This window comes from Falco peregrinus, chromosome 8 (genome assembly GCF_023634155.1).
Source record: "Falco peregrinus isolate bFalPer1 chromosome 8, bFalPer1.pri, whole genome shotgun sequence".
Taxonomy (NCBI): Eukaryota; Metazoa; Chordata; class Aves; order Falconiformes; family Falconidae; genus Falco; species Falco peregrinus.
In genome coordinates this window covers 20,240,296-20,267,034 of record NC_073728.1, presented here as the reverse complement: position 1 = coordinate 20,267,034, position 26,739 = coordinate 20,240,296, and the positions used below count along the sequence as shown (strand labels likewise).

Here is a 26,739-nt window from a genome sequence, read left to right as displayed (position 1 = left end):
CTTAAGATAACAATCAATAATATTTCTTTGCCTCACTAAGTTTACATATACAAAGGATTTATACAGTGAAGGATACAAAATTTCTTTCTTTTAAGAGTGAAGCCCCACATTACCCCATAAGCATCAAATACTATACCTGTATTTCAGATGTTTTTTAAGTCTTGGGATTTCAGGACCATGTTTCGCTTGTCTGCTATGCAAAAATCTTCTGCACACATTAAACTGACAGATCATAAAGTGTGCTGCCAAACATAGAAACTAAACAAGAAAAGAGCAGAAAACTTTCCATCTCTGTGATCTTTTCCAGTTATTGCTACTTCAAGTGTTCCTTCAATTAAGCACAGGTTAAAATATACTCAAATAGAGGTTGCAGACTGTTTATATTTGACATGTCAAATGCATGGGGGTTTTGGTGATATTTCTTTTTAACTTACATAACTTGATTACTTTTTTATAAAATTGTTGCAAACTTTTACAGCTGTTTATATGCTCTGGTCCTGAAATCTGCAACCTTCTTATAAGTATCTGGTAATGAATTTCAAAACCAGCCTGTTTCTAAAGTATGAAAAAAGTCATGAACATCAGGTGAAAATTTACAGCCCTTACTCAATATAAGTGTTTCACTTGACTCATTTTTTGTAGTGTAACACTGAACCAAGCTTTCCTGTGGCAATCCCTTGCTTTTGTCACAAAAGGAGATGTGAGGCTTACCAAAACAAAAGCATAAAACTTGTTTGTGAGCAATAAATTGTTTATGAATATGAATATTTGACTACATTTTTTTATAAAAGTGAGAATGAGGGGTTTTTTTCTAATTATATAGGCTTCATTGTATGGAATTATATAGATGGGATAATATGATCTTGCATAGATTTTAAACCCTATGTGATGACAGGACAAGGACATTCACAAATAGCTTTTACCTTTATATTTGCAGATATAAAGGTTCCTTGCAGTGACATCAGGCCACAGTTAACTCTCTGCTCCCTTTTTACATGTTCAATATTCAAGAACAGGGTCTTCTGTTTTTCCACACTGTCTCTCTCATAAGCAGGACGGAACAAAGTTTTGACCATTTGTACACCAAAGCTGTCTGCCTCCCACAAATAAACACACAGGAAACATCTGCTGCTCTCGCTCAAAGAGGCAGGAAGAGCAGAGGGGCTTCTAAGAAATCTGCAGAGCTGCAGAAGAGGTGTGCGTTATGTGAGGCTGAAAACTAAGGCAGTGAGAGGATTAACACTGGGAAGTGACAGTTCACCTCCATTACTCTGCTGCTGAAGTTGGAGCTCATCCATGATTGCTCTGTATTCCCATCCACTAGTGTTTGGCATTGTACATGTACTGAGAGGGAAAACTGTAAAATATGCCAGATCCTACAATCCTGCATTTGAAATATTTCTTATTTCTATTCCTTCCTCTGAGGACTGTTAAGACTTCCAGGGAAGCTAGAAAATGCCTCCCGCTCCAAATCTCAGATGAGCAAATACATAATTGGGCATATAAAAAAGCTAATTAGCACTATGGAAAATAGTGCTATTCTAATTCTTCAGGTAAATACTAATTGGGGGGGTCATTGTTTTAAGCAAATGTAAAAGAAGTTCCCAAATGACATTAAGTATTGGTATAATTTTAAAAGATGTGTTATTTACAGGAAAGACTTGAATAGTTCCTTTGGAAGTATTTCAAGCTGTTAAATAATTACGTATTTAGGATACATTACATTTAGTAAAAACATCTACAAATGTACATGGAAAAATTATGACTAAATCCCTTATCTCAGATGGCAGCTTTGGCACAAATAACCCCAAATGGAACTACGGATTTAAGCCAAGAACGTAAAACACTGACCAGTGTATGACACCCCCTCACAGCCGCAGTGACCCTCCTCACTTCTCACGGGCATGGCAGCACACTGACCAAATGTCACTTAAAAACAAAGCCCAACACTGACCAAAGGTTGCTTAAAAACAAAGCCCAAGGCCACACGCTCACACCCTTGGCCCACACCCCCACCAGACGCATGCCACCTCCAGCACCTGCTCGCCCTTTCCCTCAGCCCCACATGCCGCTTGTGCCGCCTCATAACAGCGTGGGGCCGTAGCGCCTGCCCTACCGCTAGGCCGTGGATTACCCGCTGCAAGCGGGACCTGCGCCAGCCCTTTGGACTGGTCTCCAAAATAAATAATGTTACTGAAATCGTGCTCTGTGTGTGTGTGCACACCTGCAGGGCCAGGCACAGCGGAGCAGCTGGCTGGGGAGCCACAGGGCTCTGGAGGTGTGTGGGGGTCTGTGGGTCCTCCACCAGGCAGGAGGGTCCCTGTGGGACCTGGGCCTACAGCACCCACACAGGCCGGCTGCAGCCTTCCCGCCTGGCAAGCGAGCTGTGGAGAGCGGCTCTAACCACAGCAGGCAAACACAGCTTAGTGGCTGGGGAACTGAGAAATAACCTCTTCCTCACATAGCAAATAAAGCCAACATGCCAAAGAACCGTGAAAGCAAAGAGGCAAACAAGCCTCATTTTGCCACAGGACCAAGCTCCTCTCTCATTTTCTCTTAGTTTCCAATCCAGTTCCCAAACCCTCGTGTCCCTGCATTTAAAATGAAAGGATGGGATTCAGCCAAGACACTGCCCAAACAGCAGTCCACTCTTCAATCTTCAGTGTACATCTCTTTCTCTGCACCATGAATCAGTCTCAGTAGCGCATACTGCCAGATAGATACAAGCTTTATTAGTCCTCAGGCAATAATGCATCTCCATGGCAAACCTGTCTAGCATGTGCTCTCTTGTTGGGTTTATAGTATCTGGTGACCTGGGGAGAATTATGACAGGAAAGAGGCGTACAAAGCAGTAAAGAACCAAAAGACAGTGAGGACTGCTATGAAAACACCATGAATGCCTGAAAGCTTTATGCAGCACTCAAACTTAGCCTTCTGCCCCCCTTTTCCCACTTTACCACATCTCGTCTGATCCATCTACAGCCCCCCTGAACAGCTGCATTCACTCTTGTGAACCTGGACCCAAAAAGGTTTCAGTGGGGAGACCAGCGACTAGGACCCCATACGTTATATCAACTCTTACCGTTACATGTCTCCACAGACTTCTGCAGCCCTGCCCCAGGTCAGCTGTCCAACCCATCTGTTCCTACCTTTTTCCCACCACCCTCACTTCATTCTCATGTTCACAAGTCTTCTTACCAGCCCATAAGCTGTGCCACAAGAGCACACTTTTTGTTAACTGCTTGTTTAGTGTCCGGTACTAATAAGCTGCTTGTTACCAGCTCACTTAGCTCTTCTTACCCACTCCCCAGTGCTGCTCTTAAAAAATACGGCAAAGTGCTGCTATACAGCCCTGTTATTGGCTCCAACCACACTTGAACATTAATTGTTTCTTTATGTAAGGCTGTAGCAGAGGTCCCAACAGGGATCCAAGGCTTGCACAGTAAGGGATACAGCCATGCCAGATCAGCTTGTGCTCAACACATCCGAAATGGGCAGAGCATGACCAGAAACAGCAGGAGCTCACAGAAGTAGAAGGGCTGGTGGAAGGTCCCAGAACAGGTTGCAGTCAAGCTAACAATTAAGACATAGCTTCTTCCCTTTCAGAAGCCATTGTTTTCACCACTAAACCTTCCAGCACTATGATTTGTAGTACTAGAACCAGACTCTAGTACCAGGGAAAACAATGGTCCCACAGAATACAAAAAAAAAAGGTCTCCAAAACCCACAGTGAGCAGAAGCAATAGGGTTTTTTTGTATTCATCTACCTTCCCTAGTACTGATGATGACTCATGCATTGGCCTGGACACAGAGGATAGCAATCAATTTAACCAGTAAATGTAGATCAGACCCATCAGAAACACCATCATGACCTCTCCACCATGGGGTGAACCCATGCAGAGTATCTCAGTGATTTTCCATGCAAATATCTACTATGGTGCCATTTCTTAACACAGCAGCAATGGTTGCTTACAATATAACAGAGTAGACTGTTACTCTCCTCTAAGTGTTTGTCTGTCAAATCAAAACACAACTTGATGGAGGAAAAAAATCCCAGTTAGGAAACATCTGTGATGAAGCAGCCATTTGTGGCTTTTGTGCATGAATTATTAATAAAATTCTGTGAATACCTTGCACAGGGAAGTAAGTGCTATAGAAACAGAAGGGAGAACTTAAGAATGTGGGTAGGTGGGAAGCTCAACATATGTGAAAGTCAGGAACTCCTTCGGATAACGTAAGATTTCAGTGATATTTCATCCATGCCTGGATCAACCATCTCTCTGATAATTCTCTTGTCAGGGGCCAAGAGGTCCTTACTTGAAAGACCTTTCTCGAGAAAGGTCTGTCGGACTGTATGATGCCACTTACCAACTAATCATTGGTGCTTGAAAACTACTTGCTACAGTGATCCAGCAGCATATAAACCTTACAAAGGTATTGTTCTTCAAACAGTTTTGTGAAAATGCAAATACGCTTTAAGACATATAAAGAAGTAAATCTTGCTCTATTTGTAGGCAGGCCACCAGCATGCCCAAGATTTGAGCTTTCAGAGGCAACAGGAAAGCTGTGCACAAACAACAAATAGTTCCCAGTCTTGCTTTGGAACCTTTTCCTGGTGGTGTTCATCTCATGTTGATTTCAAAATCTGTGTAATCAGACTTTTCATCTAAAGAGAAAGCATAGCAGAGGAGGGAAGGTTATTTCCTTACAGGTAATTTTCAGAGCATACTTCTGCCTACTCAGCAATGATAGGGCTTGAGAATGTGTACCAACTTGTCTGGCCAGGGGCTTGGTCAGTGTCAAGATGCAAAAGTGAGCTCTGGAGTTAGGCAGAGACTCTGGTTTGAGTCAGAAATTACTCTTCTTTCCTTACTTTCAAGGTTAAAGAAGGAAACATACGTACAAGCCCTTGTACAAAATGTTTCCTTTCAAAACTATCTTTCAGAAACTAGAGCACAGAATAACTGATGCAAACCACCACTGTGGAAAACAGATATAATTCTTGTCTAGTAGAAACACTAAGGGTAGCACAGGGTCTTTCTCTGCTGGGTGCTCAAAGCAGAGCTGTGTATTATAACTTACTACCTTTATGTTTTCCTTAATTTCAAAATATGCAAACATTAAACTTTGGGCAATTTGAGACCCCAATGACCACCAAACTATGGGATACTATACATACTTTGCAGCTAGCTATGACTGTTGGAGATAGCGGAGACTTACCACTGATGTGAAGGGTAGGTTTTCACTGGCAAGAACATTTCTGGATTCTAGGTGAAAATGAAGAATCTTCAAATAACATATTATCTCCCCATACAACAGATACAGTTTAATGTATGTAAATACTATATACATCACAGAACATCACGTATTGTGTATCTAAAAATTAAATTATGTACAAATTTTATAGTTATTTTCCAAGCACAAAGGCACACTGCAAAAAAAGGCATGCAGCACAATTCTAAGCAAAGGGACAACCTGAAACTTTGGACTGCTGCAATACCCCAAAATCACACTCAAGAATATTTTTTTTGGGGGGTGGTGGGGGGGTTTCTTTTGGGTTTTTTTGAGGGTGTTGTTGCTGCTGTTGTTGTTTTATGTCTGTGGCCTACTGGACATCTCAGGAATTGTGAAGGACCAACATACCTGGACAAGAGGGGTGGAAGGCTCCCACAGACCACTGTTTCCCTGCCAGGAAGAGGTGTGGTTGCAGGTTCTTGTGATAAATTACATTTGGAGCAATACTTGAGACTGCATAAAGCACCTACACATCTGACTAAAATTCTAGCAGACGTCCAACAGACACGGACTATAGGAACAATGTACCAGAATACACTGAAGTAGTAAGGAACAGCAATTCTGGAGCATCAAAGGGAGGTGGTCTTTTTATAGAAAATATCACCTGCCAGATAAGATCTGAGTCAGCCGCGTCAGCTTCTTCTTCCCTGTTCTACAGTGCCTGCTCCACACTTCTGGTGGTAATGGCGGTAGTAAAAAGCTAGAGGAAAGACAGCCACCTGCTCATTAGTTATTTAACTTAAAAGAACTAAGAACCACTTGACAGGCAACTATTAGCTCCATTCCCTCATTCCCCAACGCCCAGAACAACTTGTTAGAGAACATATCAGAGCTTTCCTAAAGCCTTCGGGAAGGCTTATCTTACCGATTCCAGCATCTCAAAATGCCTCAAACCAAAGCCTGATATTTCTTGTTCAGACAAGCTGAAAGAGGAGCTCTATGGAGTCTCTTCCCAGAGGAAAATCTGTATCTTCAAACCAGAAATCCTGCTCCTCACAAGTGTTTCAGTGATTGTATCATTCTCCTTAGTCATATTGCCCCTCGGCCTCCTAAGCAGCGATGATTAAAACCTCTTGTTCTCTGCAAGAATGGGTAGTAAGTAGCTTTTAACTTGCAGAGATCAAACCATTAGTTCATTCACAAATCATCCCAAGAACACTTAGATTATAGCAAGTATACATACAGGCCTTGTACTTACTGAAAATAAGTACCCTGGCTGTTAAAACTGGTAACATGGGCTGCATTGAAGCTCATGCTCTCTTGCAGAACCAGTTTTAAGGTCTTCTTAATTAGTGATTACATCAGACTGCAAGAGATGCCAACCACCCAAGGATCTAATGGCTACCACAGCACGAAACCATACAAGCAAGGAAGCCCAATGTCAAAATAAATGTGTAAAATGCTACAGATTATAACAAGCAAGAGGCACATCAAGCAACCCTTGAAGAACTGATTCCCACATAAAACTCAGAAAGCCTTCTACAGAATGCACAGTTTTGTCTTTGTATCGTATGAGCTGCTGCAGTGACCACAAAAGTAAGCCATGAAGTAGCAACAGTCCTAGATATACCAAAGATCTAATACCTGGGCTTGTGAACCTTTGCCCTGGAGGTGAACAGAGATCTTTCAAAAATCACTGTCACGCAACGTGAACACATGCAGCAGCGTTCCCAAATAACAGAAATGCTATGGCTGTGAGCCTTTAGGCAGACAGCCCTTAGACTGCAGGCTTTCCATCAGACTTTTTCCTATACATTTCCAAAGTTACTTTCTTCCAAAACTTCTACCTTCTGAAGCTTCTTAACAAAAATATCCTTTAAAAAAAAAGCCTAAACATTAATTAAAGTAACCAGTACTGAACATTAAAGTTCAAAATAATCTCATCTTCAGCAACGAGGCATCAAAACCTTTGGCACCAAAACACCTTAATCTACAGATGCACGTATTGTTCCTTTGAAAACTTTGAAAAGCAGTTTCATTAAGAAAGTAGCCCTCTTCCCTCCCTCTTAAAATAATGCGCTAATAAATATAATAAATAAATATAAATAAAAACAAATAGCTAGAGATGAGAAACAGAACCCAAGTATTAGAAATCAAAGTAATTTACACTAACACACTCTGTGAACTACCTGTCTAAAGGAAACTGATTCAAGAGTATGTTAAAATACTGACAATATCCATGGAACAGTGCAAGTCTAAGCAGTACTGTCTTCTCTCCAAGCGGCTGCTCTTGTGACTTCCCAACCAATTTCACTCTCTTATTTTAAGTAGAAGATTAATCTGATGGTGACTTAACTCCCTTTTTTCTTACCTGTCAATTCCTGGTGCTCTGGATCTCAAAAGATTTGCATTAATGTTTTTTCCATTAAACTGCAAACATGGAAAATCTTCCCTTGACTTTTTCCAGTTTTCTCTTTTCTAAGCTAAAATCTACCTGGCTTATCGTAAATTATCCTGGTCTGTCCTCTGGCCATTTGACACTCCAAGACTTTAAACTTCACAAATAAAAGCTTTTCACTTTCATTAGAATATCGTATACAACCGTCACTCTTTAATCTCAACAATTCTCACTGGTCTTTCTTACTCCATCTAAAACATCCCTTTTATCCAGTTTCCTATCAAGACCGTCTGTATTGTGGCATGCAAGTATCACAGGACTTAAATGCAACTTTATTTTCATATTCTATATGATAGGGCCTATGTTTCCTCCGTGCCCTGCTCAGCATAAGGCCAAAAAAATTACCACTACACCAACACAGTATATAGCACATGCATGCCTGTGCACATATAAATGGGGTTTTTTGAGAGCAAGGTGGGATATTACCACATATATATCTTGCCCACAGGGAAAAGAAACACAATTTCTACTTCCCACCATCCAGTGCAAAATAACAAAACATCTCAGGCAATCAAGATGTATTATGAAATTACACCTTGTTAGTTAACAAGAAGTACAGTAAACTCAAGTCAAAAGAAAAAAAAATAGTGTTTTATTAACTACCACACTGTTATAATACACTTTAAACGTACAATAAGGTAGCCTTTAAATTTGAGGTGGTTTTAAGAATAACAAATGAACAGATTTCCAAATGTTTGTAAATAGGTGAACTGCAGTAATTATTGTTGTACATTTTTTGAAAATGGTATAGCACTTACAGACTGGCTATATAACTTCATTTTGTACATTTTTCTATAATTGAAAATATAAACAGTAATTAAAAAATAAAAAGAAAATTCAGCATAATAAAAAACATATATGTTTATCAGTTAAATGTACTGGATACATACAATTTTTAAGGGAAGAAGCAAAAAAGGAAAGATGGCTGATATTTAAATGCAGATTGACTAACCAAAAACTAAACAACAAACAAATAAAAGCCTCATAAAACCCCTAGTTCACTATGACTATATCCATATGTTTGGGAGTACTGTCAATATGGAAGTGATTTTTCTGTTGTATTTGCATATGTTATATTTTACTGGTAATTTACACGATGGCTTTTAAGGCCCTGGCAGACAGATGTTTTTGGAAAAAGATCTGATAAAAATCACTGCTGAGACGCAATACACCTTATTTTTGGTCCTCCAATGTTCAAAAGAAGGGATATACTTCACTATAACATTTGCCTTACCACCCAAATGCCTCAACCTATACATACTTATTTTTTTTAACATTTTAAGCTTTTTAAACATTGGTTATATTGCCCACCTTGGTTATTGAAAGAATATTAACAAGACATCGTTTTGGCAAATTAAATCTTAAACATGGCTTTTCAATAGGATTTAAAAGGTGACTATCCCTAGAGTTCCATGTTAAAATGTAGTTTTCAAAATCTTACAAGAGTAATGCTTAAAATATTGTACATAGTTAACCTAATTAAAATAATTAGCTTCAAAATGACAAGTTGATGAGCTAAGTAAAGCCTACACTATGTAACATTTGCTTGGAAACTTGATTTGTCAGTTATGCATAATAAAAATTCCAGTCATCAAGAAAATTACAAAATTTCTTTTATCATAACATGATTTCTTTTCACCCATCAACTTCTTTTATCTTACAATAGATAAATACCAACATGTTCTCATTTTTTTACACTAAACCACACAGGATTGATGCATTTGGTTAGACTACCATTTCCATCATTAAATTCTTTTTTTTTTTAATATAACTTGGTAAAATTTCATCTCTTCTAGATTCCAAAAGTACCTACAAAACCCATGCAATTTTACCATTTTAATATACTATGGAATATCATACAAAGTAAGGCATTTCAGTGTCATGTATAACCAAGTTACTGTCAATCCAAAAATTTTTGCACATCAATAAAAAGATATCTAAGAACTTAGGAACAATATTCTTCTCACTACTGTATAAAAATAACCACAATTAATAGGTATCTTGTGTAATATTTACTCCATTGTCTCGTTTCCCGAAACTGTGACAAGCTGTAAAGGTATTTCAGTGTTGGTAAGAATATCCTGATTGCTGGTGCCAGATGTATTAACAGTTCCTATTCCTGAAACAGAACCTTGTTGAATATTTGCAAGGATAAGTGTTGTTCCTCCTGCAGTAATCAAAGTATCATCAGGTGTTGCTTCTACTGATGCCAGCACTGTACTGCTAGAGTGAATACCTTTTTTATTCTGATGTGTTTTAATGTGTTTGGCAAGGTGGTCACTTCTCATAAAGCGTTTTGAACATTCTGGACAGACAAATTTCTTCTCACCTGTCACAGAAGATAAGAAAAAAAAGTTTTCAAGAAGGTTAAAAATACCACATGCACACAAAAAACTGGGATAACTTACTGCCTTTAAGAGGCAGAATTCTAACATCTATACTGAAGAAAAAAGCAATCCAACACGATAAACATGTGTGTTACATTTCTACACACTCCTATAAATCTATAAACTATACACTATATATAAATTTCTATACACTCCTATAAATCCTTTAAGAGAACTGATTTATTTTTCTGTGTCCCACAATGTTTGGGGAGATCTTTCAGGCAAGCTAAAGAATATTGCCATCTCATATCCTCAGGCTGCTAATTTTCACTGCAATTATTACCAATAAATAACTCTTAAGAGGAAAACAAAAGTTGCAAATGCTGGACAGGGAAGACTACATGAGCTCCTGCAGGACCACACTTGAGACTGACGGGCAAGATCATAGGGTAATTCACGTCTGAAGTCCCCCTGGAGGACTCTAGTCTGATGTCTCTCTAAGCAGGGTCAGCTATGAGGTCAGACCTAGTTCCTCAGGAATTTATCCAGTTTGGTCTTGAAAAACTTCAAGTATGGAGACTGCAGAAACTCTCTGGGAATCCTGTTCCAGTGTCTGGCTGTCCTCACAATGAAAAAAGTTTTTATTTGGATCTGTCTGAACCTCTCGTCTGTTGTCTCTCATCATCCCACCAATGCACCACCATGGAAAGTCTGGTTTTGTCTTCTCAATGGTGGTCTTGCAGGTACTAGAGGGTTGCTGTTAAGCTCCCTCCTGCCCTTAACTGTTCTCTTCGTGCAGCTTTTGAATAAGCTCAGTTCCTACAGCTTGTCCTCATACAGCTCCAGCTTCCTGATCATCTTGGTCACCCTTCAGTGAACTTATCCCTGTTGATCAATGTCTTTGTTATACTGGGGGCTGAAAAGTAGATGCAATATTCTAGATGCAGTCTAACCAGTGCTGAGAAGAAGGGGATAATCATTTCCCTCGAAACAGCGTCTCTGCTTCTGTTGATACCACCCTGGCCATATTTGCCTGCTGGCTTCTGCTCATGGTTCTGGACGTCTATCAAGACTCCCAGGTACTTTTCAGTAGAGCTGCTTCCTGACTCTCAGTGCTTAGTCTGTGTTGCTGCAAGGGTTCATACTCCATGCCAGGTGCAGTACTTAAGTGTTTATCCTTGCTGAATTTCATAAGGTTCCTGTCAGCCCGTTCCTTCAGCCTCAGTCCCTCTGAATAGCAGCCTTGCCCTCAAATGCACTGACTGGTTACCCCAGTTTGGTGCCATCTGCAAACCCAAGAAGAGTGCACTCTGTTGCCTCCTCCAGGTCAGTGATAAACATGTTAAAACAGGTCAAACAGTAGATGCCTGCAATTCTCTACTTTTTATTACTACACAGGCAGACTAGGAGTCACTAGTAATACCCTCTGAGCTGGATCATTCAACTGGCCTCTTTTTTTTTTTTTAACCCATCTGGCTGTCCATCCAGACAGACTGTAACATCCCAGCCTGGGTTCAAGTATCCAACACATCTAACAAAGACACACCATTAGGTACAAAACAAGATATTTTTCACAGGCGTTGCAAAGACATTTTTCTAAGTAATGTAAATACTGATAAGCATATAAATTAATCTATTGTCACTGGGTTTTTCAAATAGTCTAATTTTAAAAGTTAAGCATCCTGTAGAATGTAATTAAGGGTTTAGTTTGTAAGAAGATAGGTAATATAGACAACAGATTTGAAACAAAACGCTCCTTGGAAAGGTGGAAGGTCTAGACTACTTTCTTTTCTTTGTATTACACAAAAGGAGAGACGTGAACCTGGACTCCCAAACAGGTGGTCTAACCATGAAACTAGAAGATGCAGAACAATGCACCATCACATGCTCTTCCTTGATTTTGTGAATGACTTCTGATCTCTTGGCTATTTAGCCCCCTATTTTTCTTTTTTAAAATGAGAGAAAACTATTGAAGTTTTAAGCTGGAACAACAGTTCTAATCTGGTTCAAACAAATTAAATGCATTCCTGAATCGAAGTATTCTACTTAAGCTATATTAATTATTAGCTTAAATGTCAGTTCTGAATCAAAAAAGGTGGCTATTTTTCCTCCACTGACCTGCCAAAGAAACCAAAGTGTATTACACAGCTCTAAGTATCAGCCAATTTTAGAAAAGTCACACAATATTGAAATCAATCCAAGACCTGTTGTCCTCTTAAAAGTTATTTATTGAAGCCCTCTCTGTGACATGTCTTTAGTTAAATGCACCAGAATCAAAGACTGAAAACCTGTGTGTGTTCTTCGGTGTCGCTGAAGCTCATCACTGCGAGTGAACCTTTTGCCACAGAACATCCAAGTACAAACAAATGGACGCTCTCCAGAGTGCCAGCGGAGATGAGCTCTCAAATGTGAAGTTTTCCCATATACTTTGCCACATCCTGGTATGTGACAAATGTGTTGCTTCTTTTTTCCCAAGTTGGAGCCTCTGTTAAAAAAAAAAAAAAAAAAAAGAGAGAGAGAGAGAAAGTTTTTCCTTTTAATATATTCCTCCTAAATACGGGTCATACATATAAGTGGGGTTACATATACCAACAGATCTGCAAACAAACCTCAGCAGCTTCCCATTTTTGTTTCAAATACAATCAGAATCCAGTACACTCCATAAGAAGCTGGAACTAAATTGTATAATGCTATCCTGATTCTGCAACAACCTATAAATTCAACAGCATATGAAATTTAAAAGACAGAAGTGTACTCTTTAGCAAGCATACACATATATGAAGCTGGAAATAACAGTCATTACAGCAGCTTGTATTACTTTGATGCTGAAGTGCCCATATTTTAAACTTCTCTCAGTTCCAGTTTCCACCATACCAAAGACAGTTTTGGCAAAGAAAACCACAAATGACTACAACTGCCAAAACGGAAACTGGGGGTTTTGGCAACTAGGAAGAGAACAGATGGGAATTCTGGCATCTTGGGGAAACCTAAGAAAACATTTGGGGTTGGAGGACAAGAATACTAACCTGATATTTCCCCTAAAAGAGTGGCAATGAAACAACCGATTTTGCTGACATTTAAATTAATTCCTTGGTATTTCAGGGAATAAAAAAATCCATCAAAATGAACACATAGATCACAGACAGTATAATCCAGACTACTGAGCCTGATGCCTGTTTTAAGATGCTGCCTCACCAAAATGGCAGGTGCTGATTCAGGGGAAGCATCCAACAAAAAAAGCCTAACCTTTTTTTTTTTTCTTTTTCTTTTTTTTTTTTCTTTAAATAAAATCACCAGAGGTAAGAGCCTCTGAAGACCCAGAGAAAGAGATCAGTCTGGCCAGCACAGGGCATCATGATTGATTTTAGCCAATTTAAGTGTTTGCTGCTGCTGAAAGGGGCACCCCAGGGAACAGATCCGGCTGACAACGCAGCTGTATGAGTGGCAAATGCTGGTACAAGGGAGGAGATGGGAAAATGCAGCCAAGCATCAGGCCACCTTATTCATCAGCAATGTTAACTTAGAACAGCTTAAGTGGATTCTGAAATCACAGTCTTGGGCACTCCATCCTCCATGACTGATTATACAATTTCCAGTTGCCTCCCCAGGGCAATTATTTTCCTTAAATTGGGTGCTCAACTTCTGCTTAATTGTCCAGTTGCTGAAGGATTTGCCAAGCAGCTATTAAACCTAGATTCTCATTCCTGTGTTCAGAACAATTCTGGTTTACCTCTAACGAGTGTTCAGGGGAAAATGCACGTATACTTTAAGGAGCTAGCCCTTGGAGCAAGCATTTCTAAACAGGCACAGAAATTAACTCGCTCTAAAAACTCAGAGCACCTAAAGGGAATTCCAACCTAAGTACATATGCACCTAAAACATTCTGGACAGTCCAGAAAAGGAAGGAGATAAAATTCAGTTAAGTCCTAAAAAATGTTTCTGAAAAGTCTCAATATAGAGTGATCTTCTTAGTGCTTCATTAGTCATTTTGTCTTGGAAGAAAAAACTATCACACACTCTAATTGGTTTGTCCTGACAATGGGGTTTTTACTTCAGAACAAATTCAACAGCAGTAGTAGAGTCCAGAAGTTTTTTGACCCTGCTGTGGCAGCAGTAGACTCATATGAGCCTATGGATATAGTGACAGAAGAGATCTTCTGTCTGATCCATCTAATTTTTTTGGTTTTATTGCCACCACTCAGTCCTTAGCCTCACAGAAAGTTCACCTGTTTTACCCAACTTGTTTATAAATTACATGCAAAAAATTCTCTGACATCTGACCTGACATCTAGAGCTCTCTCATCACAATTAATCTTGGCAAGAGTACTTCTGACTTAATTTTCCTTTTTCAAATGTCCCAAAAGAGTATTACTACTTTGGACCAAGACAAACATTGCCTTTTTTACATCTCCTACCTCAGCCAAAACATCCATTTTTGGTAACCTTTACTACACACATAAATTATCTAAACTGTCAGGTTCACACTCTTCCATGGCCTTCCCTCAAGCCAAGATTAAAAGCAAAATTAACTGTAATGTCAGGCATTTAACATCATACTATACCACCTACACAAAAGCCCAATACTCTGCAAGTTTTTGAACATTCAGCCAATCTCAACAGCATTTAGCAAAATGCGTTTAGCTTGCCCCCTTCCTTCTCTAGTTTCTCAGCCTCTGCAGATGTCTTGGCCACCACAGAAAACTCACTGTACCTGTAACAGTTCCAGTAGCATTCATCTATCAGCACAAAACACACAGCTCCCCAGATTCCAAGGAAGAAATTTTCTGTGTTCCTCCTTTTCCCTTACTGCAACCAGTTCCACAGTTCTCAGGCTCTGCTTTCACCTTCATCTAATGACTCAGTTGTAGACAGCTCTTCCTCAGGTCCTCTTGTTTGGTAGCTCAAGGCATCCAGCAATTGCAGTGCAAGGTAAAGGAACACCCATGGCTCTTCTCCGTTACACAGTCTTGGGAACTGAAAGAATTCTCCACAGGATCCCACTACCCTATGTCTTTAATTGCCTGTCCAACTCCATGTAACCCTAAGATGTGCTCAGCCTGTGCTTATTATAACAAAATGTATTTCTGTATTTGAGAATACATTTCTGTATATAGAGTATTTTTATGTATTTGGTATTTCATCCTCACATCTTCTCCAAACATATTATAGCCTTCCCCTCCACAATAACCAGCACAAATATTTTGTAACTTTGCATGATACAGTACATAGTTGTGACACAAGTGACATGAAATCACATAAAAATTCCCTTAGAATAATTTTAAGATTCTGAAGTCTATCACTTGAAGTTGCTTAATTGCACCTTTAGTCTAGACTGAAAGAAACCAAGGTTCAACTCTTGGTCAGCTTACTGTGCATAGGTGGTGTAGCACATAATTCTAAGCACCTCATCTAACTGGTGACAAAATTTCTTAACAGACTCCGAAGTTCAAAGTGAGATGAAAGTGAAGAGATTCACCGAATGAAATCCGCAAGACTTCTGTGAATGAGTAACTATGTGTATTTATTCTACACAGCTTCATATAGGCATCTGCATGTTTGCTTCATGTGTGCTCTAAACAGACTGGATGCGAGCCAAATTCTGTCTGGATGCTTTGCATCTGTGACACGCTGGCACCATGCCCTAACACATCATGCTGAGAGGCCTTTCTTGCTGCACTGGCCAATAACCATCATCACTGAGTAAAGGATATGACTCAGGCCTACTCCTTGACTGGAGTCTTCCAATTAATATTTAAGTATTTTCACAGTACATTTTAGCTTTATAAAGACTGGAAACCATGTTTCTCAGTAACCATGCAGAATGCAATGATTTAAGCAGGAGACACCATCTACTGAGAAACTGGACTTCCAGTCCAGCAGTACTTCCAGGGGGAACATCAAGTATTTCAAGGGCAAAACATACACTTATTAGTCACTTTAAGAACATGTATTTTAGAGTTAAGTACCTGAAATGGTACTCGGAAGCACTGTTCCTCTACAGATCCAGACAGTAGTAGTTACATCTCAATGTCATTTCAGATGTAACTGAGAGAAGGGTGAAACCTCCAGATATAACTGAGAGAAGGATGAACTTTCCACCTAACTTCAGACACCCTAGCCAGGAACCTAATACAGTCTGTTTGGGATCAGAGTCATCCTTTGAGGTCCACCTCTCTCCCCCACTCCCCTTCCCCACATACACACACTTGCTTATCCTCCATTTGCTATATAAGCTTGAGGCTACAAATTTTTAATTTACATATCTAATAAATCATCCTCTTCCTTTCCTACCTTCCTCCCTGCCAAGTAAGGTAAAGATAACAGTGGTTCATAGGACTGGTGCAAATAGAAATCCTTTAAAGACTGCGATGTAGTCTAATTCTGTATCTAGAGTCAAAAAACCCCAATAAAACCCAGCAAGAACACCTCATCCTCCTTTGCATCCAGAAAACAGAAAAGAAATGCCAAAACTAAGGCTACACAAAATATGAAATTATGAGGAAGCTTGCATATGTGAAACCATGAATTTACCTCTTCCTACCCCCTTCAGTGCATAGAAGGGATAGTATTCACTGAGTGAAATGTTACTCAGCTTTTTCATACTGATTTAATGTGCTTTTCTTGTCCTACTAGTTACATATTATTTAAGTACTCTCTTAAATACAGAATTATTCATTTCCCCAGGGTTTTTTTGTCCTCGTCATGGGTACTCACAATACTCAGTGTCTAAGCGATGCACAAACATTACTGAATTTATCATCTTGCAACACTCCTGTGTAGTCAACTTGAACTAGTACAATCATTTCATACATCCAAATATAAGGTAGAAACAGATTAAGGCCAAAATTGTCAAACATCCACCAGCTTGAGGTGTGAAGTTCATCATAGCAGAAGCATTCTTTTCTTAGAGTACTGTAGATGTAAACGATTCAGCTCAATTGACTTGTTTACAGGAAAGAACTTGATACTTCTGCAGTGGAAAAGATGAGGTGAACAGACAAACACCTCTAAAACTTCAGAGCCTTGTTGCTGCAGTCCCATATCTTGCTCCCTAAATGCTTTCCAGTTTCTGCAGTAGGTGAAATAGATGCCAGTCATTACACAGCACCGATTCGAACCCTGTGCATCATCCACCCCATCCACTGAATGGCACTGGGGTTGTACGAAAAAAGTAGTATGCAGTCATGTAATTAGAAACCGAATGATAATGCATATACACAAGGGATTAAATTAAAGTTGCCCAGTGTATCTTAACTGCAGCATTTGACAACTTCCAAGTTTTTAATTTTGGAACCGTAACATCATTTTAAGAATTGTGAACGTTATCTGAAAAAATTTATAAAAGCAAATGTCCTATTATCTGAAACTCCGCAAGACATCGGCAGACTTGAAAGACAAATCAAAACTCAGATTTACAGCACTAAAGATAAACAAGTAACTGTAGCAGCTATGGAACATGACCAATGTGTATCAGAGGAGAAGAGAAGTATTCCTCCAAGTAGGCTTACTGCTTTTTGTTAAGGCTCTGAAGGAATTCTGCATTCTGGTGGGAAAGTTGCTCTAGCAACTGTAGGCACTTTCACACTCTTTCCGTTTCCCCACCATTGTCTCCCTCATTATCCTGTTTCTATTCCAGTTCTAATTCTTCTCACATCCTGACTTCCTGTCCTACTTTCCCTACTTACTCTGCACATTTGATGTGTCCAGTCCTTCCTCTACAGTGCATTTCAGATTCTCACCTATCTAAACTGTTCTAGCTCATTATCTGAACTGCTTTATAAATTCCCATATCTGAGTTTCCATCAGACCACACCCTTCTCCTGACTTGATCAAAACCACCTCTCAAGAAGTTTCTCTCTTGGGCTTTGACTTTAAGATCTGGTCTCCTCTTAGAAAGAGGAGGATTTTAAAGTAAAGATGTCTCTAAATTAAAGCCACTGTAGTTTGGAATAAAGCACAAGAAGATGGAATGTATGAAATCTCTGTGTTTCCTAAGAGTACAGCCACAGTGCAAATCACATTTTCAGTTTTCTCCCAGATTGAAGCAAATCTCAATCCAGGGTGTACTTTGGGCAGATCTTCATGGCAGAGCCAGGGTTCACCAAGAACTCAGAAACATCTGTGCCAGGTTTCAGTGAAATACACATAGGAATGAGGAAGATGATGGACCAAGATGCTGTATAATCTTAACTGAAGATATTATCACTAGCTTCATTTATGACATAAATGTATGAGTTTTTGTCTTAACCACTTAACATGTACTTGGCATAGCTGCCTATGGTATTACCTCTCCACGTTTGCAAAGAAGATATCTAGAACATACAGCAAAATCCCACAAGAGACTTTACAGTAGACATGTTGAGTCTGTAGTATTAGCAGTCTTAGAGCCATAGCACACTGACAGGCTCTTTAAAGAGAATTTGGCAATTTACACTATAGCTCTCACATAAATAAAGACTTCCATTTTAGAAAAGCAGCTACTATCAAAATAGATAAATTTTAGTGTACTGGGAAGAAGCCCCTGCACAATTATACCAAACACAAACACACCTAAATATTTTCATTGTAAAAGGCAGCCTATCATCCCTATTTCCTCTCATATCCATAACAGAGATGTTTAAAATGTAGTGTTTTGTAATAGAATAAAATCTTTATAATAACAAAAAGCTGAAGAATACTTTCATGAGATGTAGAATAATAAAACATGGCTTCCTATGCAGCCCTGAAATTTTATAAGAATTGGGACTTAGTGTACCTCTTTGTTAGCTAAACCTCCTCTAACTTTGACTGAAAACAATCAACCAGTTCAAAATTCAGTATTTAGAGTTATGATACAAACCTTGGTTTTCTTAGGAAGCCAGCAAATAAGAAAACTAGGATAACTGTATTTTCGTAACACTGTAAAGCAATCAAATCGTGGAAAAAAATGCTCAATCAGTGAGGAAGTGCAGGAACACAGGATTTAATCACGTCCTCGACATATGATAGGAAGCCAATCACAAATGTGCATATTCTAAAATATTTCATTTTCGCATTATTTAGGGCAATGTTCTATCTCCCTCACTTGTATTAGGTGACATCTAACTCCAGATTTTTCCAATTAATCTCAATGAAGTAACTCCCAGAGGATGAAATAATCTGCCCGTCCATCTGCAAACCCAGAAGTAAAGGTGGCAGTCCTTTACTGCATAAGCTTTTTTGCATAAGCATCTAGTTTTCTCTCACTGCAGACAACTGCTGTTAACTAAGGCTCCTTTTTTCCGCAGTCGTTATTTGTTTTCATCATTTCACGCATTATAAGACACTGAACATTACATACCTTCCACCACCTTCTTTGCAGTTGGGACATGTACAAGCTACTCGTCGCAGCCTTTTTCCCTCTTGATGTGGTTGGTCCCCTTCCTCATCTACAACCTGTACTCTCAAATGCGTTAGATCATTGGTATTCAGTGTAGAATCACCACTGAGCTGCCACTCTTCTGGATCAGGCTCCTCTTCTTTAATCCTAATATCTGAGGAAAAGAACAAACACAGATCCATAAGTAGCCCATTAAATAGAGAGAAGGAAACCAGAATGATCAAATCTTTTTACTGTTGAGAGCACTATGTCAGTCAAAAGTCAACATCCTTTATTGCATACTGACGTTGCTTCTGTGCCCTTGTAACCTGTAACGTATTTAAAAAGTTTACGTTACTATACATTTCAAAGTTGAAGACAAGCTATAACAAAGTATTAAAGTTTAAGTCTGAACTTGTCTTGGTAGAGAATGCTGTCACCAGGAGAATACAGCTTGCTTGAAACTTGGGAAAAACTGAGGAACAAGAGGTTGGGCAGACATTGAAAAAGACGTAAGCGCACGTTTCAAATGATCCTGAGTAGCCATTTATGTTCCCAAGGGATTTCTCAATTAGTATGACATGTAGCAGAAACAGCCATTCTCAATGGGTTCAGTACACAGTGATATATAAAGTACTATGAGAAATAAATTAAATAAAAGGTTTTGACCTAAGAAAGACCAAAATACCCAAGGAAAACAAACAAAAAAAAAAAATCATGTCTTTGTTCCAATTTCTCCTTCCCACCTCAAATGTATGCCTTTTCCACTACACACAGAAGAAAACATTTAGGGAAGAATGTTACTCAGCATTAGAGAGAGGTAAGCACTGCATGAACCACTTTAACACTTTGATGAGCCAGTAGTCAAAATAGGTCTTTGCAGTTTCATGGATGCAAAAATGCCTCTTAAGTTACCATCCTAGGACAGACATTTGCAAGACGTGTACCCTCTCCCTACAGAGCATCCATTCTATCTAATCCAAGAACTAATTACAGCATCATAGCACACTGTGATTTAAACTATTTAAACAGCTATTTAAACAAATTTACATTTTAATAACATTTTTCCCCTCAGACACTATTCTGGATTCCCAAGGATCTGAAAGTCTGTAAGTCTGGATTTCAAAAAAAGACAAGTTTCTATTTATCATTTTAGAAAGCTTAACCCCAGCCCCTTCTTTGGTTCAGCAGAGTAGTTTACTTTGGTTTTTTTCAGTGAAAATTATTAGCCACTAACAGAAACTAATAAGCAAACCATCAACTTCTCATTTTTTTATTTTATTGAAGCTTTGAACTAAAAGCTGTGTCCCTTTCTGGATGTATTTAAGACACTGCTTTCTCTGCAGAACAAACTCAGTTATGTAGATTTTTACCCTTAACTCAAACACTGAAACCCTAACTGAGCACTGTGGTGACCCTAAATTCTTTCTGGGAGTTAATGCATCAGCCATCATCCATATAATGAAGACAAAGCTGCACAGATTGCATGATAAAATATAAGAAAAACTGTGCTGGATCAAATCATAAACAGCATCCTGTCCCAGTAGAGATCAGGAAAGAAATTAAGATAAAACATGCAAAGACTAATAGTTACCTGGTCTCCCTTCCAAATAATCTCCAGCATTCATCTACTGGATAACAAGGATGTAGTTACACACAAAATTTACTTGGTGCTAGTGAAGTCTCAGACCAGTCTTTCCCAACACCACAGTTTGTCTTCCTTTTACTTGCATGTGCGTAACCATTTGTGGGACTGTGCTGTAAACTACATCAATTTAAGTCAATTTAACTTAGGTTAAAATAATTCTCTAGGAAACCACTGCATTGGGAAGAGAATTCTAGGTCAGAAACAGGGAAGTCTAGAATATTTTTCTGGTTTGGCTGCAAAAGTGAACGCTAGAAATTTAGGTTTGTATCTCTATGACAGACTCTGAGCTATGGGAATCCAGGAGCTAACATACATGCTTTTGCTGACTCTTTATGCATATGGTAACACCTAGCAGAACTGCTGTGGGAAGCTTGTCCAAAGTCACCTGCACACTGAGTTCACTGCCACCATAAGAAGCTCACAATTTCAGACAGCAACATAAAAATATCTTTCATGTGAAACCTAGAAAACCTGTGGCAACTTCTAGTCTTCTGCATTAGCCACTATCTTTCCTACCATATTAAGTCATTTGCTGAAACTCACCTATGAAATAATTTTATTAACCATGATAATTTGTATATACATGTTTTATATAAAACTCATTTTACATAAGCAAATATTAAAACACTACACAGCATACAAAGAGTTTACAGAATTAATCTTTCAAACTGGATAATATTAAGTGTACTAATACATTCACTCATTCACTAATACATTCACAGTGACTTTAGAAAAAGGCAAAAGCCTGATTTACACAACAGGGCACGTAACAGGAATTTAAATACAGCAAAGTGGCAAGGCTGCCAGCACAAGCCAATTCAAGCCTCCAAGCAGTTCTTTAGGACTGGCTATGTTACACACCATACTCAAAATTCTTTTACCAATCACGTTCCACAAAATGTAATTGTATAAATTCTGATTTTATTTAAAATAAGGTTTAGAGTAATGTTAAAAAAAATAAAACACTGTAGTAAGATGCTAATTTCATTATGATCTTACTAACATTAGACAACAGCTTACAGTGAGTTTGTAAAGACAATAGCTGAATCCAGTCAGCACTGCATACACATACTTCAAAAGAGGTATCAACATGTCCTAGCAAAGATGAATGGATCAAATTAAAGTATGGATCTGTGCTCCCAAGACCCAACTCCACTACTGAAGTCAAACATTCCATGTAACATATGCTTTCTCCTGTTACACTGACACCCCAAAGTCACACTCTAATAACAGAGATACATCTAACAATAGAAACATGTCCGGAATATCTATTACTGCATGCCAGTATCCAGGACTTCCTACCTTCAACTCCTGCAATGTTTGTTCCACCTCACAAACTTTCATTGTGAGTTCCTTAAACTTTTTTCATCAGCATCTCTGTATTCCCAGTCCCTCCCAATCACCATCATTATCGCAGCAGCACAAAGGCCCATAATAGTTCTATAATGGTGAAGGCACAAATAAGCAAATTACTTGGACAAAAAAAAAAAAAAAAAAAAAAAAAAAAAGAGGGCCAGAAAAAATGCTAAGAGTTGAGGATACTGGAGAAAATAACAATTTGCATGGACATACAATAGTTTATAGTGTTATTTTAAAAAGTGCAAAACTGAAATGAAGTCAAAGTAGTACTGTCTGTGCTGTGCTTCCTGGTTATCTTGGTAAGGCATAAAGTGCAGCTATTACTTTAGGTATTCTTCAGAAGGACTATCCTCTACTTCAGGCACACAGAAAAGTACAATGCAAACTGGCAATTTACAGACAGGACTTGTTAATGCTTAATTACATAGATTATACTTTAAATAAAACAAAATCTAAAATATCAAAGCCAAAGTGTTTATCTAGCCTTTCAGGGATGTAGTATAGCGGAGAGTGGATTGTGTGAAATCCCATAGTGAATCTGATTGTCTTAACAAGGTCCTCAGCAGCAATGACCCTGTTGCCCTCCAAGTTGGTTTTACATTAGTGCAAAAGATGAGAGAAAATTCCATCACTATTTTTGGAGGGAGGAGGGGGCACCACTGTAATTTAGACAACAATAAGAAAATGAAGGAACAGAAGAGGTAAACCATGGAGAAGAGAAAAAGATAAGTCTTCTCCAATGCAATGGAACTGGAGATTATGCAAATTCATGCAGATAGCAATGACTCCACTCTTCTCCCTTGGTGTTCCTCTGGGCATGCTCTGTTCTAATTCAGTCTCAACTGACAGAATACTAGGTTTCATACATACTCTGCAAAAAATTGGGCCTAAAAAAATTTTACATAATCCCTAAAATCATTACAAGCTGATGCAAACACTGGAAAATCTGAGGCAGTATTTGTTTTCTACCAACTAAACACAGGCTAAATGAAGGTTACGTTGTTTTTACTACTCTTTTATTTCCACACTTCCAAATTATATACACCCTTACTTCTTAATTAAGTTCAAGACAGTACTAGGTAAGTATGAAGGGGAAAATTCAGACTAAGATACTCTTTCAAACTACCTACAGATTCTGAAAACCATACACTCTCTTCAAGTTCTTGGTGTCTAGCGAGCTAGATTTGTTTTAGGTTTTGCATTCCTCTAAAGGATAGAAACTGGGATCTTGGTGTACAATTTTGTTCCAAAGGTAGTATTTCACAGTGACAGAAATCCCAGATCTGGCTACAATATGAAGCAAGTTTAAGTGTATTTGGCAAATAAAAACAACTAAAATAGTTGTTTAAAGCACTTCAGACAAGAATAACTAAACTGACAGGATGAAACTATACAGATGCAAATGCAGCTTAAACTATTTTTGAGTACTCTTCAACTATAATCTGGTGTGGAGAGAATTCCTGCTGCCCATTGATACAGCCAGGTCATTTACCTACTCCACCATGTATCAGACGAATGCATCAGTTAAGCTCTACATTCTACCTTTATTTGTTTCAACTAGGACTTTTAAGAAAACGCTGTTTTCTTCAACTATGACAAAAGTTATTAGTTTACCCAACAGCCATAGAAACAGGGATAAATTGAGAAGGAAGATGCAGTGCGAAAATGCTTCATTTGAGGACTACACCACTACCAATTTTTTTTATGTCTGCCTCTGCAGAATGTCACCTAAAGGCACTCACAGCATTACCTGTAACTGTCTCCAAACTGCAGGCTTCTAGTTTAGCGGCTTTTCCTAGATGTTGAAAGCTACCCTGCCTTTTTACTCAGCTAAGTTTTACAAGTTCCTGATCTGAAAAGCAGAAATATGGTCTTTCAACTGAAAACAGATTTGCAGCATTGCACATACTTGCACACCAGTTTCCTCACAGCATCACAAATTGACTGTCTATAGTTTCCACATCTTGTTATCAGCCATACCTATTAATTTATTTTTGCAAGTACATGCTTCCCTTCCCACCCCTCCCAAGAAAACAGATGTGAATTCCCATCTCCCTTCCATCTTCTCTTGTTAATTTTGCTTTCAGTTTTCTCTACAGTGCAACCCACATTTCCTCAGTATCTTGACTCATCTTGCCTTAGTCTCTGGATATGAGGAAGATGTCCAAATAAAGATGTTCACATTTCTTAAGACACTGTCCTTGTTCATTCCTATCTAACTAAACTTCCTCAACTAAACTATCTAAATTAAACTCTCCCTACTAGCTGGCCACCTGTGCAGGTCCAGCAGACAGGAAACTCAAAAAGGTTAACGATTTCCACTCTGATTTGCCCCCCAAAACGTGAATGTGAATTTAGGCATTTTTATTATGTCATAAAATACAAGGCAACAGAAGATACACTACAGAATGTCATCTTGGAATACCTGTGAACCTCAACTCAGAAGAAACACTGTAATCTAGTTTCAACAGCTCTAAATCAGACTTTAAGTTTCTGACGAAAACAGTTGTGTACAAGTCTAAGAGCAGGACCTCACAGTACTGAATATTTAAAGCAGAACAAGAAAAATGATTAAAAATAGAGCTATAGGTATTTTTTTCTTGCAAGAAATGCCACATACTCTATTTCTAAGATAAATCCTATGCGTTATTGTAAGCCAATTATTTAAAAATTTGAATCACTGAAGTACTTAAGGCAGTGCTACCACAACACATATTATGTATCAAAAAAGTTATTTACCCTACAGGAACTGCAGTTCTTTGAGATGTGTTGTCTGTGGATTCTCGAGGTTTTGTATTCTCATGGACAGTAATGCCACAGCATGCCCTTAGATTTTCCTTTTTTCTACTACAGCTGAAAATATAAGAGGGGATAACTAGAAAGGGAGAAGAAGATGGATCACGATCAATACAGAAGAAGCCAGGAACTGCAGAAATAAGTAAGGAAAGCCAGAGGACACAGAATTCTGTGACCAGCAGGGTTAAGTATTCCTACATAAAAGAGTATTAGACTGCTACTAGGGTCAAACAACAGAATTGTCAGCAGTAATTCAGGAAGGCAGAACTGTTAAACAAGTATTTCTGCTCTGTTTATTTAGGTAAAAGCCAAATAATGGTCCTATCACTAGATGAGAATGAAAAGCTTCCCACTGTCAGTAAGTCAGGAAGATGTAAAAACAGCTACTGAAATAAACACTTAATAAATCAACAGATTAGGGTAATTTCCATTCAGTAATTTTAAGAGAAGGCTGAAGAGCTCTCTGCAGTTTTAATGCTGCAAGCCTTTGACCATGTGAATGCTCAGTGAAAACTAGCACTGTGATAATACTGAAAAAGCGTAAACAAAGACTCAAAGAAGTAGGGAAAGAATTAAAGCCACTCAAAATGGGATTATGGGAACAATTAGATTCAAAAGTATTTTTTTTTAATCAATTACAACATCATTGTTGATATAATATACTTGAAAGTTCTGCACAGCAAGTGACTTCTTAGGATACAGTAAAACATTTTGATTAAGAAAAGTGAAGTACAAACATACGCGGAATACATGGATTAAGAACTAGCACGAAGTTTGAATGCAGATTGAGAACCATCATTTCTGCCTGATAAATAATGAGGACATGTCACTGATACCTATTTTTCCCCCTTTTGTCCTTAAAATTTACTACCTTCTGAAAAAAACATCTTCTACAAGCCGTGAAAGACAACCCATCTACAACACAGCCTTATCTTCAAGAGGGCAATCAACAGCTAGGATCCTGGTGAGCATTCCTGGCATTATGAAAAGACTGCCCTGTCCTTCATAGAAACTTCAGATACTTTTTATGAGCGAGATACACTGAGAAGTTAGCTTGAGAGATCAGAACCAAAGTACCTGATCCTGCCAGGAGGTTCAAAAGGCAAAAAAACTGCACAGAACCTGAAACAATGGACCTAAAGTGCTGAGACTGCAGAAAGACAGAAGATGAGTTTCCAGCCTTCTTTTTAAGTTGAAGCTGTACTGGAAATAAAATCCCTTGATTCTTTCACTTCATGGATACTTGCCATACATCCCCACAGGTGTGAGAGTCTTCCTTTTGCTTCAGGAGTATCTTGTAAGAAGGGTATTTGAAAAATTGAAAAAGGAATGAGTACCTGAAACTGGATAATGTATTCTTTTGTGAACATACCGAGGATATCTGAGCCCAAGATAACTCAGGTTAACCTCCTTAACCTTGAGAATCTAAGTTGCATCACCAGACACTAACCATATCTGACAGAATATTCACTGAAGAATGACATACATACAACAAAGTTTCTGCTCATCACCATGGGCTGTAAGAAAATGAGCTGTTTCTAAACACAGAGCAGAAAAGCACATGAAGTACAGACACAGA

The 26,739-nt window shown here is 38.6% G+C and overlaps 1 protein-coding gene across 5 annotated transcripts in view; it reads right to left on the bottom strand.

Annotated features, from left to right (window-relative positions):
• Window positions 1-8,262: 8,262 nt before the first annotated feature.
• The window catches only part of SP3 (Sp3 transcription factor), a 37,047-nt gene continuing 18,570 nt past the window's right edge, over window positions 8,263-26,739 (bottom strand). For all 5 annotated transcript variants that reach the window (XM_055813130.1, XM_055813132.1, XM_055813131.1 and 2 more), the window contains 3 exons: window positions 19,340-19,532; window positions 12,309-12,505; window positions 8,263-10,022 (listed from right to left, as the gene is read on the bottom strand). In XM_055813130.1, the coding sequence (XP_055669105.1) occupies window positions 9,706-10,022; window positions 12,309-12,505; window positions 19,340-19,532 (707 nt within the window). In that variant the 3' untranslated portion in view covers window positions 8,263-9,705. The remainder of the gene's footprint in view (window positions 10,023-12,308; window positions 12,506-19,339; window positions 19,533-26,739) is intronic.